This window comes from Sus scrofa, chromosome 5, assembly GCF_000003025.6.
Source record: "Sus scrofa isolate TJ Tabasco breed Duroc chromosome 5, Sscrofa11.1, whole genome shotgun sequence".
NCBI lineage: Eukaryota > Metazoa > Chordata > Mammalia > Artiodactyla > Suidae > Sus > Sus scrofa.
Window position 1 is genome coordinate 20,281,493 of NC_010447.5, and position 15,345 is coordinate 20,296,837.

The 15,345-nt window shown below is 38.1% G+C and overlaps 1 protein-coding gene across 1 annotated transcript; it reads left to right on the forward strand.

The window, feature by feature from the left end:
- Nucleotides 4,707-6,259, forward strand: LOC110260841 (olfactory receptor 10A7-like). Its single transcript, XM_021093110.1, has one exon. The coding sequence runs from the start codon at nt 5,083-5,085 to the stop codon at nt 6,031-6,033; it is 951 nt and encodes a 316-aa protein (XP_020948769.1). The 5' UTR covers nt 4,707-5,082; the 3' UTR covers nt 6,034-6,259.

Here is a 15,345-nt window from a genome sequence, read left to right on the forward strand (position 1 = left end):
TTAAAGACCTAAGCATAAGCCCAGATGCTATAAAACTCCTAGAGGGAAACAGGCAGAACTTGACATAAATTGCAGCAAGGTCTTGTTTGATCCACCTCCTAGGATAATGACAATAAAGACAAAAATAAACCAGTGAGATCTATTCAAACTTAAAAGCTTTTGCACAGAAAAGGAACCATTTAAAAAATGAAAAAACCCATAGAATGGGAGAAAATCTTTACAAATGGAACAGCTTTCTAGGGATTAATCTCCCAATTATAGAAACATCTCATGGATCTTTATATTAAAAAAAAATCCAAAAAACCCAATCGAAAAATGGACAGGAGATCCCAACGATATTTCTCCAAAGAAGACATACAGATGGCCAAAAACACATGAAAAGATGCTCAACACCACTAATTATTAGAGAAATGCAAATAAAAACCTGCTGAGTAGCATTGAGAACTATGTCTAGATACTCATGTCACAACAGAAGAAAGGGTGGGGGAAAAACTGTAACTGCAATGTATACATGTAAGGATAACCTGACCCCCTTGCTGTACAGTGGGGAAAAAAAAAAAAAAACTAATGAGGTACCACTTCATACCAGTCAGAATGGCCATCATAAGTGAGTCTACAAATAAATGCTGGAGCGGGTGTGGAGAAAAGGGAAACCTTCTCCACTGTAGGAGGGAATGTAAATTGCTACAGCCACTATAGAAAACAATATGGAGGTTCTTCAGAAAAGTATATATAGAACTACCATATGATGCAGCAATCCCACTCCTGGACATATATCTGGACCAAACTTGCATTCACAAAGACACATCCACCCTTATGTTCATCGCAGCACTATTCACAGTAGCCAAGACATGGAGGCAACCTAATTGTCCATCAACAGAGGACTGGATAAAGAAGTGGTATATATATATACAATGGAATATTGCTCATCCATAACAAGAAGGAAATAATGACATTTGCAGCAACATGGATGGACCTAGAAATTATCATGCTAAGTAAAGTAAGTCAGGCAGAGAAAGACAAATATCATATGATATCACTTATATGTAGAATCTAATAAAAATGATACAGAAGAACACTTAAAAAACAGACTCTTGATTTCAAAACCAATCTTACGGTTACCATATGTGAAACCACTGGCAGGAGAGAGGCATTGGGACAGTGGGAAAAAAGAATGGATATATTCATAAGTATGACTGATTCACTTTGCTCTACACCTGAAACTGATACAGAATTGTAAATCAACTATACTCCAATAAAATTAAATTTTTTAAAAAAGAGAAAAATAGATCAATTATATGTTACAACTTTTTCTTTGAAAACATTGCATATTCATTTTACTTAATTATTATTTTGTTTTATTTTGTTTTTTAGGGCTGTCCCTGTGGTGCGTGGAAATTCCCAGGCTAGGGGTCCAGTCAGAGCTGTAGCCGCCAGCCTACACCACAGCCACAGCCACTCCAGATACTAGCTGCATCTGTAACCTACACCACAGCTCATGGCAATGCTGGATCCTTAACCCACTGAGCAAGGCCAAGGATTGAACCCACATCCTTATGGATACTAGTCAGATTTGTTACCGCTGAGCCACAACAGAAACTCCCCATTTTACTTATTTTAAAGGTAGATATATCGAATCAAAGATTAAAAAAGGGATTTTTAAACTATTATACCATTGTTACTTAGTTTACTTAGAAAATAAAGATTAAGACATATTAATTTCCACAAATGTAGGAAGCTTCCCTTTTACTTTTCCAGAAGGAAGCAAAATTAATAGTAGTAACATTTCCTATTTAGTTATTTGTTAAATCTGCTTTTCATGTATACTTTAAACTCATGGGGCTCTTTTGAGGGTTTTTGCCCTTTAAAGATTTTGTTAAACTTTTTGAATCATTCTCATTATGCTAATTTATGACTTTTAAGTTAACTTTATTATGAGTTCGTTCTACGACCAAAATAGTAAAATAACAAGAAGATTCCCGGCAGCCTTGTTAGCTCATTACAAAATACTTCAAAGCAGAATGTTATGTCTCTGCCCACTAAATTAAAACAGCCCTTGAAATTAAAAGGATAAAATATTCTAAGAATTAAAAATTTTTTATCTCTTTATGGCAATAGCCATGTTAATATTATAAGATATTGCTTTCATGGAAAAATATATGAATCTTGGTAATGTTTCCAGTTTTCTCATAGTGAACCAAATCAATAGTCAAACTATTGAAGGCATAAAACAGCAATACAGTACATGCCAGTTATCAGCTTAACTTGCTTAGTTTAATCGTTTAAAAAGATCATTATAAGTAAAATACGTGTTTGAAGTAATACCATTTTTACTGAATTAAAAATAAAGTTCAAAATAATGTAAATTTCAAGGATGTGGTAGAAATTCACTCTATCAGTTTTGGACCAAAATCTACTCCACAAAAAAATACAAAACCTTTTTCAAGGAAAGCTTAAATATATATTTCTCATATCGTCATGGCCTAGCAATGTGTGAAATCCCAGGGGATTGACCAGTGTGGCCTATACACCCACCACAAATATCTATTATTAAGAAATGCATATGGAACTGCAGCCGTTGTGATTGAAAGGACATATAAGCAGTTACGTGAACATTCGATATTCTCTCCTATGAGGTAAAGCAGGTATTTAATTGGCAATGGTCCCTTCTATTAATATCCCAGGGATCATTTCCCTAAGGCCCGTCACATTTTTAAAATATTGTTCCTAGGATATATCCACCACTTAATGCCAGTGCAAAGCAGCTAGTCTGAGCTATTTGCTTAATTCTGACCATTTTAGTTACAGATTTCAAGATCAGTTGACAGTGCTCACAAAATACTAACTTACCTTTTAAAAAAGGCGTTAAATTTGTAATGAAAGAAGTATGGAGTTTTATTTGGTAAGATATATCCGGCTACAACTTTATGATTTGTTTCTCAATTTCTTAAAAAGTAGTTTTATTCGTGAATCTATGCATGACGCAAAAGTTTTCAGGAAAATAACTATAGGTGTTTACATGTGAAGGAAGGAGTAACTCGATGCTTTCTTAAAGTAAAAGAAAACAGAAAATAGTAGAGGTTTTGTCTAGAGAGCTATAGAATGCTGAAGAAGAGAGTACTAAGAAAACATGGTTGATATTTAAGAAATGCTGTGGATTATAAGCATACAAAGTATTTTCAATTCAGATATTGGGCTTATTTGCTCTCCAACTTTCACGAATTTACATTTTGGGTTGTTAGAAGTGCTGTTCCAGTTAAAAAACTTTTTTCCTCTTTTTTTTTTTAGGGCCACACCTGCAACATATGGAAGGTCCCAGGCTAGGCGATGCAGAATCCAAGCTGCGTCTGAGGCCCACACCACAGCTCAGAGCAACGCTAGATCCTAAACCCACTGAGCGAGGTCAGGAATTGAACCTGCATCCTCATGGATACTAGTCGGGTTCATTTCCGCCGAGCCACAGGGGGAATTCCCACTAGTCGGGTTCTTAACCCGCTGAGCTACAATGGGAACTCCTAGTTAGAGACATTTAATGATGATCTCAGCTTTAGGTTGTACTCCAGATACTGATGATGTAGTTGCATTAATGCGTAATCATTGTTATGAGAAAACAGGTATTTGTGAGAAAGCAGCTAGAATTAGAGATAAGGCATATTTTCTAGAAAATGTTGAGGCTGGCTTGCTGAATGGGAAGTGAAAAAAACTCTTTGGCCTCATTAGGGCATAGCCAGTTAAATTAGTGGACTTAAGATGAATGTCATTAAATTATTAAAATTTTGTTCAGCAAATGAAAGAGCACATCCTATTCTATATAGCAGTCATGACAACTACAGATTGCAAATTTTTACAACAGACGTCCGTAAATCTGTGGTAGCAACTGCAACATCAGTGCTAATGGGTCTTATTTATTTTTTTTAGAGGATTTATGCAAAGTAATCCGTATCCTATTTTTTAGGATAAAAAAGTATCCTATTTTTCAGGATAGTGAGAGACTGAGAGGGATAGTTGGAGTTGCACTCTGTGACATTATAAAGCTCTAGTTCTCCAAAATCTTACTGAATTTAAAGTTTCCATGCAAGGTAGAATATGTACGATGGTAATTATCAAATAAAGGAATGACAGTTTTCTATGATAGCCTTGTTTGCATCTCTGTTTCACTTTGTTTTGTGATCTTCTGCTGGCTCACCCTCCTACACTCCCAGACTCTACTCAACACATGTTATTTTTATCAAAGTCACAGTGCAGTGGGAAGCAGAGCTCTTTTGATGGATAGAAATTGAAATGAGTGTTGGAAGGAGGACTTCTACTGCAAGTCAGATTTATTCAGGATTTTGCCTTCTTTTAAAAGCCCAACTCAAGTGATATGACTATACCTATGTGCATAGTAAGAAACTGGGGAAACCTGGGCCCAGTGAAATGAAATTATAGTCCATATTATGGAGCATATGGTCCCATGTCCAAAATCACATAAACTAGCAGTCCCACGAAAGCTATGGAAAAGCACCAAAGTCATAAGTACGTGATGCTTATGTGTTTGCTTATGTTTATTTAGTAAATTTTCCTCATGTATCCATACATGTGTATGTACATGTGTGTGTGCACAGCGATGAATCTATGTGTGTGTGCGTGGTGGATGGAGTGGTGTCAAGTGCACTCCATTGAGTAGAAACAAGTCATTAATGTCATCTGAGACTAGAAAAGCTAAACTAGCCCATAATTTATCTCTTTGCATCTGCGGTACATTTTAAGATGACTCTGTCATTAGCCGTCTAAACTCTTTCTACTTGATCCTGAAACACAGCATGCCTCCCGATGATGAACATGAGCTGCAGACTATGATTCCAGATGAGAGAGAAGAACTGCATGTAGGTGGAAAGCAACTAGTAGGCTTCATGCAGAGAAAGAATTTCTTTTCCTCCGGCTTGGTCTCACTGTAAACATTCCGCTTCAGAGAAATAAAATGGTAAGGACAATTGAGGATAGAGATGTATTTATGGCTTTTCCTAATATATTTGGGGTTATATTTAAAGACGAGCCTTTGGTGCACATGCTTTGGTTCTTAGAAGTAAGCTAGTCTAAGATATGATTTGTGAAAATCACACCCAAGTGACTCAATTTATTCTTCTCGGCTTCACAAACAACCCTGAAATGCAAGTTTCCCTCTTTGTTTTATTCCTGCTCATCTATTTGGTCACTTTGTTGGGCAACTTCCTTATTGTCACCGTTACCAGTGTGGATCCTGCTCTTCAAACACCCATGTACTTCTTTCTCAGAAACCTGTCCCTTCTTGAAGTCTGTTTCACCTTGGTCATGGTGCCGAAGATGCTGGTAGATCTGGTGTCCTCAAGGAAGAGCATCTCTTTTGTAGGCTGTGGTACCCAGATGTACTTCTTTTTCTTCTTTGGCAGCTCTGAATGTTTCCTCCTCTCCATGATGGCTTATGATCGCTTTGTGGCCATCTGTAACCCTCTCCGTTATTCAGTCGTAATGAATAGGTCGCTGTGTTTGTGGATGGCTCTAGGTTCTTGGATGTCTGGTGTTCCTGTCTCTATGCTGCAGACAGCTTGGCTGATGGCCCATCCTTTCTGTGGACCAAACACCATAGACCACTTCTTTTGTGATGGGCCCCCAGTGTTGAAACTAGTCACCCAGGATACAACCATGTATGAAATGCAAGCACTTGCCTCCACACTGCTATTTATCATGTTTCCCTTTTCCCTCATTTTGGTCTCCTACACCCGTATTATTAAAACCATCTTGATGATGCCCTCTGCTACTGGCCGCCAGAAGGCATTCTCCACTTGTTCATCCCACCTCATTGTGGTATCCCTTTTCTATGGAACGGCCAGCTTGACCTACCTACGACCCAAATCCAACCAGACCCCTGAGAGCAAGAAGCTAGTGTCATTGTCCTACACTGTCATCACACCTATGTTAAATCCTATCATCTACAGCCTGAGGAACAATGAGGTGAAGGGGGCAGTTAAGAGGACTGTCACTCGAAAAGTCTTACGGAAGTTAGATGTGCCTTGAATTCTCCTGTGTAGAGTTTCTGTAAGCAAAGTAGGAGCACCAGAACCCATGAACAAAAGCTTAAAAGGAGTGGGGAGTTTGCTCTTATTTTGTCAGGGTCAGTTACCATGATGGGTGAACCTTATTGTCACCATTGGAGTCACAGTTCAAGTTGGGATAACTGCGAACATCTTTATGAAGGGATTATTGACAAATCGTGGGGCAGCTCATATGATGGAAATTCCATATCTCTTGAGCTGAAGGGCAAGGAGAAGAGGTAATAACTGGAGCCTGGAGAAGAGAAGTCATCTCAGCCTAATTCTGCTCTCATTCTCTCAAATGTACTGCTGGTGCATGTTCTTAATCAAACCAAAACTGGGACAGAGTGCAGGAGTGTCCACTGATGCCACATGTATGGGATAGGCATCTGGAGCACAAGTCAGAATGGAAAGTGATGAAGAGTAAATGAAACCATCTACCACAAACCATTGTATATTCTGCAGCTAATGTGATGCAAAGACTAATCATGTACTGTGTTTTGAATGAATTTTGAACAAAGATATTAAAAGGTGGAGATTTGTAATTCCCAAGGATTCCTGGTGCAAATTCTTTATATCTGTGCCTGGTTTAAATGAGGTTACTTAATAAAATAACCTTAGTATTAATATTTGGTGATATGACTTTGGACTTCTTTGATCATTGGATAAAACAGCCGTTAATTTGCATTAACCAGCTATGGGTTAGTGTTTTTTTTTCATTTTATTTATTTATTTTTTTTATTTTACTTTTTTTATATTTAGGGCCACAACCATGGCATATGGAGGGTCCCAGGCTAGGGGTCAACTAGGAGTTACAGCTGCTGGCCTACACCACAGCCACAGTGACACAGGATCCAAGCCACATCTGCAACCGAGGCAACTCTCAGTGGGATCCTTAACCCATTGAGCAAGGCCGGGGATCGAACCGGCATCCTCATGGATACTAGTTGGGTTCGTTATTGCTGAGCCACAACGGAAACTCCTGGCTACTACTTAGAATTTAAGCATCACACTTCGCTTGACAGTATTGTAAAAGTGAAAGAGTAAAAGTTAATAATAGCTCACAAGATTTATCACATTACTGCCTTCAACAAATGCACTTGCCGTGACCCAAGAGATAAGTTCTATTACACATTTATTCTTTATGAAAGACAAATTAGGATCAGAAAATTAATTTGGCAAGCAAAGAGTTATTGAGAGGTGGCCACAAGAATTTGATTACAGACCCTTCTGAATTTAAAATCCAATATGTTAACCTCTTAAAAATCTCTGGTCACATTTTCGTCATGTTATGTCCCCACTTACATGGGAATTTCAGGCATGAAATTGCTTTGAGACAGCAGAGAAGACCAAATGAGATTGAGTCAGTTTAATTTTGGAAAATCTCATGTTTCCACAGGGTATACTGGCTTTGAGTATGCAATTTATGTGTAATGATATCAGTTACTCTAAGTCTTCATTAGCCCATGTTTTTCTTGATTGTCCAACTTTCTCTTTAAGCAGTAACAACCCGCAATCATTCTTTGTCAATTTTCAGGAAAATTTAAAAGTCATTGCAGGTTTCCAGGTTGTGACAACTCTTTTGGTTTGTGATTCCCTGAGGTTTGCATCCATTGAATGTAATGGGAGTTTGGGGTAGGAAATACTGGTTCCTTAAAATCTTTCTCCTTCAACAGCCTTTTAATTCCACAAGCCCAACTGAGATATTTTGAAATTAATATTGCTAAGTTCAGTGCCCATCTGGTAAGACCGTTGCATTGGTTTCTTGCTAGTTATGTGTGATTCATTTGGAGGCCGTGAGATTATAAACTCAAGCGAGTAGTGTTTATCCTTGTTGCTCTGGTGGTATGACAGACTTTTTTTTTTTTGTTATAGTGAAGAAATGTTTTACATAGAGCCCTTCTTGTGTTTATAATGCCAAAGACCATTTCCAAATACGTGCCCCATATTCTTCTTCTTCTTTACAGGCAATTCTGGAAATATGTCCCCTAAATGTCTTTAAATTTAACTGTTAGATGTTGTCCTCAGAGACTGAATCTGGCACACATAATTGGTTGTTTAGTTTACATATTATCCAATGCTGTTACATATGTGGGAGCTGAGGTAAGAAGGAAAAGTGATCAAATGTACCTGATATTTCAGTGAGGTCTAAAAAGTCCATCTTGGGTTTATTTCAGTGACACTCAAGTCAATTTAATGAATCCAGTGCAATATATAACATAGCTTTGTATTTATATTTTAATGCGAAGTAAATAAAACTGCCCTACAAGAGTTTTAGATTTGTTTAGGAGACATAAAATAGGAACCATTAGCTAGTAAAAACGCATTTGTGTAACGAAGGCATAAAGCAAAATTCTCAATCTCCAGAATCAATGCAGTAATAGCAAATACATGCACATTTACTTTTATTTATTTCTCTTAATGGCTGCAGCTGTGGCATATGGAGGTTCCCAGGCTGGGGCTGGAATCGAAGCTGCAGCTGCCAGCCTGCGCCACAGCCACAGCAACGCTGGATCTGAGCCACATTTGCCACCTATGCCCCAGGAAGGGGAAACACCGGATCCTTAACCTACTAAGCGAGGCCAAGGATCAAACCTGCATCCTTGGGGATACTGTGTTGGGTTCTAAACCTGCTAAACCAGAACAGAACTCCCCCCCCCACATTTGTAAACTCTCATTGTAAATTAATATTGTGGGAGTTCCTGTCATGGTGCAGCAGAAGCGAATCCAACTAGGAACCATGAGGTTTTGGGTTTGATCCCTGGCCTCGCACAGTGGGTTAAGGATCTGGCATTGCAGTGAACTGTGGTGTAGGTCGCAGATGAGGCTCGAATCTGGCGTTTCTGTTGCTCTGGCGTAGGCTGGCAGCAGCAGCTCCTATTAGACCCCTAGCCTGGGAACCTGCATATGCTACCGGTACAGTCCTCAAAAGACAAAAGACAAAAAACTACATAAATAAAATTTAAAGATAAATGAATATTGATAGTGGGTATAGTGGATGTTCAAATAGTAGAGAGAATAAAATTTATGTCCAATGATGAATCACTGTGGAATGAAACCTGTAGACTTAGGAGTCAGAAATCACTTATTTGAATTTGGAATCCAATACTTCCTAACAGTTTATCCTCCCTGAACGTTCACTTCTCCCCATTTTTGTAGCAAAGTCACTTGAGTTTTTACTGTGCTGCCACAATTTACTGGGTTCATAAAAGAGGGGACTGTGATTTTTTATGGATCACTTAGCCTCTGGAGTCTTCGTTTTATGATTCTTAGGGGAAAGTAGAAACCATCTCCTATGGAGAAAATGGGAAGAGCAGATAGACTATATTTGACCAGTCTCCCTTATAGCTAGTTTGTGGGTGTGTAAGCTAAACTCAATTAATCACATTTTTGAATTGTCATTTACCCATGCAAAAAAATGGGACAGTGAGGATTCACATGAAGCCAGTGGCTCCTCGTGTTCAGGGACAATGGAGATTGCAGTGGCTGTGGCAGGTTCCAGTGGCCAGGGCTGGGAATGCCAGCTGAAGTCGTGGCATCTAGAGTCTGGTTGTGCCACAGAAGTGTGTTTATGCAGCTGATTCTGGAGCATTAATTTGGGTCTTCACTGTGGTCCTGTTTATTCTTGTATTTCCCTTCCCATTTTGTATGTGGTATGCTTCTAAATATATTTTCAGTGTTTCTCCTATGTAAATCATCAGGATTCATTTTAAGATTTTTAAATGAAGAATTCTAATGGATAAAAATCAGTCAGGAAACAAATGTCATTTGACTGAACCTATGTGTAAGTTTCATCAAGGTGGCTCACATGGAAGCCTTTTGGAAGGAACACTGTGAATCTAGCAGCAAAAATTGTTGCATATGTTGGTATATTCGGGATATACTTCTATGTAGAGATAGAACCTCCACGTCATCATAAATTAGATGTGGATACTCTTCTGTGTGTGTCACTGGGGCCTCTGGAAAGGCTACAGAAACCATTTTAAGAAGGGCTTTTAAATGTGACTTTAAACACTACAATGGTATTTTTTTATTTTTAGATTAGTTGAATGTGTTTTCATTTTTTTTTAAAGATTTTTGAATATGTTTTCTCTATATCCAGCCATTGGCAAATTTGGGGAAAAATGTCTTATAGATTTTAAAAATGAAAACTTTTCCGATCCGCCTACATTCTCAGGCTGTCCTTCTGAGTAGGGCTGCCCTAGGAAAGAGCCTCTTAGGTTCTCAGTGCCCCAGACAGCTGCTCCATCCCCCAGGGGGTGCTGCACTCCTGAGGAGCAGCTGCCCAACACCACCAACCCCCTGTAAGAACCCCACAGCCTAAAAACACCAGAGCAAGCTCTGCATGGCCAAGTGAAATCTGCTACCATCGCGGTGTGGACCTCCCAGTCCTGTCTGCCCTCAGGAAATCCTCCTTTGCTTCAAAGAAACACTGTTAGCCCCATCAACACTCCAGAAAAGCCACACTGCCTCAAAAAAGATTGACCAACAACGCCAGCCCTCAGGAAATATTCCACGGCAGTGACAAGGCAAACACTGCCCGATCACAGAGAGTACAACTCCCTCAGGAGAAAGAAAACAACAAGCAAGATGAAGAAGCTGAGAAACCACTCCCAGTCAAACCAACAGGAGAACTCACCTAAAACACTCAACAATGAAACAGATCTCTGCAGTCAGACAGACCTGGAGTTCAAAAGAGAAATAGTGAAAATACTGAAGGAATTAGGAGAAGATATGAACAGTAATGCAGATACCCTCAGAAAGGAACTAGAAAATATAAGGAGGAGCCAAGAAAAACTAGAACATTCATTTGCAGAGATGCAAACTGAACTAGGGGCAGTAAAAACCAGAATGAATAATGCAGAAGAACGAATCAGTGATATGGAAGATAGAATAATGGAAATCACTCAATCCAGTCAACAGACAGAAAACCGAATCAAAAAACTGGAAAGCAATATAAGAGACCTATGGGATAATATAAAGCGGGCCAATCTACGCATAATAGGAATTCCAGAAGGAGTAGAAAAAGATAAGGGAATGGAAAATATATTTGAAGAAATTATCGCTGGAAACTTCCCAAATCTAAAGGATACTGGATTCAAGATACAAGAAGCACAGAGGGCCCCAAACAAACTGAACCCAAACAGACCCACACCAAGACACATCATAATAAAAATGGCAAAAGTTAGTGATAAAGAGAGGATCCTAAAGGCAGCAAGAGAAAAACAGAATGTTACCTTCAAGGGAACCCCCATAAGAATATCAGCTGATTTCTCTACAGAAATACTACAGGCCAGGAGGGAATGGCAAGAGATATTTAAAGTGCTCAAAGGAAAAAATATGCAACCTAGAATACTCTATCCAGCAAGAATATCATTTAAAATAGAAGGGGAAATAAAAATTTTTCCCGACAAACAAAGACTTAAAGAATACAGCAACACAAAACCCAGGTTAAAGGAAATATTGAAAGGGCTTCTCTAAACCAAAAAGAAAGGAAGGAAAGGGAAGAAAAAAGAAAAGAAAAAAAAAAAAAAGAAGAAGAGGAAGAACTGGGACTGAGGAAACCGCAATCAGAGAGCAGTCACTCAAATAAGCCAGCATACAGATTTAATCATGAACATGCTTCAAACAAAATAAAATTAAAAAGAAAAAAATAAAAAAGAGTCATCAAAACCATAACATGTTGGCAAGGGATGTTAGGAGGTAAATAACCCTTTTTGTTTGTTTGTATTGTCTCTCTTCTTAATTTTAATATAGTAATGAAGTGTTTGAACTTACAGGACCATCAGGCTAAAACACACAATTATGGGGAGGGGTTAGCATACTTAAAAAACAGGGCAACCACAAGCCAAAACCAAATATTGCATTTGCAAAAAATGAAAAAAAAATACACCCAAGCAGATAATAACAGGAGACCATCCAACCAAAAAAAAAAAAAAAAAAAAAAAAGAAAGGAAGAATGGAGAACCATAGAATCAACTGGAACACGAGGTTCAAATGGCAATACATAATCATCTATCAATTATCACCTTAAATGTCAATGGACTGAATGCCCCAATCAAAAGACACAGAGTGGCTGAGCGGATAAAAAGGCAAAAACCTTCAATATGCTGCCTACAAGAAACTCACCTTAGGACAAAAGATACATATAGATTGAATGCGAAAGGGTGGGGAAAAATATTTCACGCCAATAGACATGACAGAAAAGCAGGAGTCACAACGCTCATATCAGACAAAATAGACTTTAAAACAAAAGACATAAAGAAAGACAAAGAAGGACACTACTTAATGATTAAGGGATCCATCCAAGGAGAGGATGTTACTATCATCAACATATATGCCCCAAATATAGGAGCACCCAGATACACACAACAAATATTAACAGACATAAAGGGAGATATTGATGAGAATACAATCAGAGTAGGAGACCTAAATACCCCCCTCACATCAATGGACAGATCCTCTAGACAGAAAACCAATAAAGCAACAGAGATCCTAAAGGAAACAATAGAAAAGTTAGACTTCATTGATATCTTCAGGACACTACATCCAAAAAAATCAGAATACACATTCTTCTCAAATGCTCATGGAACATTCTCAAGAATCAACCACATATTGGGACACAAAGCGAATCTCAATAAATTTAGGAGCATAGAAATTATCTCAAGTATCTTCTGTGATCACAATGCCATGAAATTAGAAATCAACCATGGGAAAAGCAAAGAGAAAAAACCTACTCCATGGAGACTAAACAACATGGTATTAAAAAACCAATGGGTCAATGAGGAAATCAAGAAGGCAATTAAAAACTACCTTGAAACAAATGATAATGAAGACACAACCTCTCAGAATCTATGGGATGCTGCGAAAGCAGTGCTCAGAGGGAAATTTATAGCAATCCAGGCCTTTCTCAAAAAAGAAGAAAGATCCCAAATTGACAACTTAACCCTCCTCCGAAATGAATTAGAAAAAGAAGAACAAAATGTCCTAAAGTCAGCAGAAGGAAGGCAATTATAAAGATCAAAGAAGAAATCAATAAAATAGAGACTCAAAAAACAATAGAGAAAATTAATAAAACCAAGAGCTGGTTCTTTGAAAAGGTGAACAAAATTGACAAACCCCTGGCCAGACTCACTAAAAAGAGGAGAGAAAGAACCCAAATAACCAAAATTATACATGAAAAAGGAGAAATCACAACGGATACAGCAGAAATACAAAAAACCATAAGAGAATACTATGAACAACTGTATGGCAACAAGTTTGACAATCTGGAAGAAATGGACAATTTTCTAGAATCTTACAGCCTGCCAAAACTGAATCAAGCAGAAACAGACCAACTGAACAGACCGATCACTAGAAATGAAATTGAAGAGGTCATCAAATCACTCCCTACAAATAAAAGTCCAGGACCAGATGGCTTCACAGGTGAATTTTATCAAACATATAAAGAGGAATTGGTGCCCATCCTCCTTAAACTCGTTCAAAAAGTTGAAGAAGAAGGAATACTCCCAAAGAAATTCTATGAGGCCACCATCACCCTCATTCCAAAATCAGACAGAGATACCACCAAAAAAGAAAACTATCAGCCAATGTCATTGATGAATATACATGCCGAAATTCTCAACAAAATCTTAGCCAACCGAATCCAACAACATACCAAAAAAATTATACACCATGACCAGGTTGGGTTCATCCCAGGTTCACAAGGATGGTTCACCATACGCAAATCAATCAGCATCATACACCACATTAACAAAAAAAAGTCAAAAATCATATGATCATCTCAATAGACGCAGAAGAAGCATTTGACAAAGTCCAACATCCATTCATGATCAAGACCCTCGCCAAAGTGGGTATAGAGGGAACATTCCTGAATATCATCAAAGCCATTTATGAGAAACCCACAGCAAATATAATCCTCAATGGGGAAAAACTGAAAGAATTCTCACTCCAATCTGGAACAAGACAGGGATGCCCACTCTCACCACTGCTCTTCAACATAGTTTTGGAAGTCCTAGCCACAGCAATTAGACAAACAAAAGTAATAAAAGGCATCCATATAGGAAGAGAAGAGATCAAACTGTCACTGTATGCAGATGACATGATACTATACCTAGAAAACCCTAAGGACTCAACCCCAAAACTCCTTGAACTGATTAATAAATTCAGCAAAGTGGCAGGATATATGATTAACATTCAGAAGTCAGTTGCATTTCTGTATACCAGCAATGAAACATTAGAAAAGGAATACAAAAACACGATACCTTTTAAAATTGCACCTCACAAAATCAAATACCTCGGAATACACCTGACCAAGGAGGTAAAGGACCTATATGCTGAGAACTATAAAACTTTAATCAAAGAAATCAAAGAAGATGTAAAGAAATGGAAAGATATTCCATGTTCCTGGATTGGGAAAATCAATATTGAGAAAATGGCCATACTACCCAAAGCAATCTACAGATTCAATGCAATCCCTATCAAATTACCCATGACATTTTTCACAGAACTAGAACAAACAATCCAAACATTTATATGGAACCACAAAAGACCCAGAATCGCCAAAGCAATCTTGAGAAACAAAAACCAAGCAGGAGGCATCACTCTCCCAGACTTCAAGCAATACTACAAAGCCACAGTCATCAAAACAGTGTGGTACTGGTATCAAAACAGACAGAGAGACCAATGGAACAGAAGAGAGAATCCGGAAATAAACCCTGACACCTATGGTCAATTAATCTTTGACAAGGGAGGCAAGAACATCAAATGGGAAAAAGAAAGTCTATTCAGCAAGCATTGCTGGGAAACCTGGACAGCTGCATGCAAAGCAATGAAACTAGAACACACCCTCACACCATGCACAAAAATAAACTCCAAATGGCTGAAAGACTTAAATATACGACAGGACACCATCAAACTCCTAGAAGAAAACATAGGCAAAACCCTCTCTCACATCAACATTATGAATATTTTCTCAGGTCAGTCTCCCAAAAGCAACAGAAATCAAAGCAAAAATAAACCCATGGGACCTCATCAAACTGAAAAGCTTTTGCACAGCAAAAGAAACCAAAAAGAAAACAAAAAGACAACTTACAGAATGGGAGAAAATAGTTTCAAATGATGCAACTGACAAGGGCTTAATCTCTAGAATATATAAGCAACTTATACAACTCAACAGCAAAAAAACCAATCAATCAATGGAAAAATGGGCAAAAGACCTGAATAGACATTTCTCCAAAGAAGATATACAGATGGCCAACAAACACATGAAAAAATGCTCAACATCACAGATTAT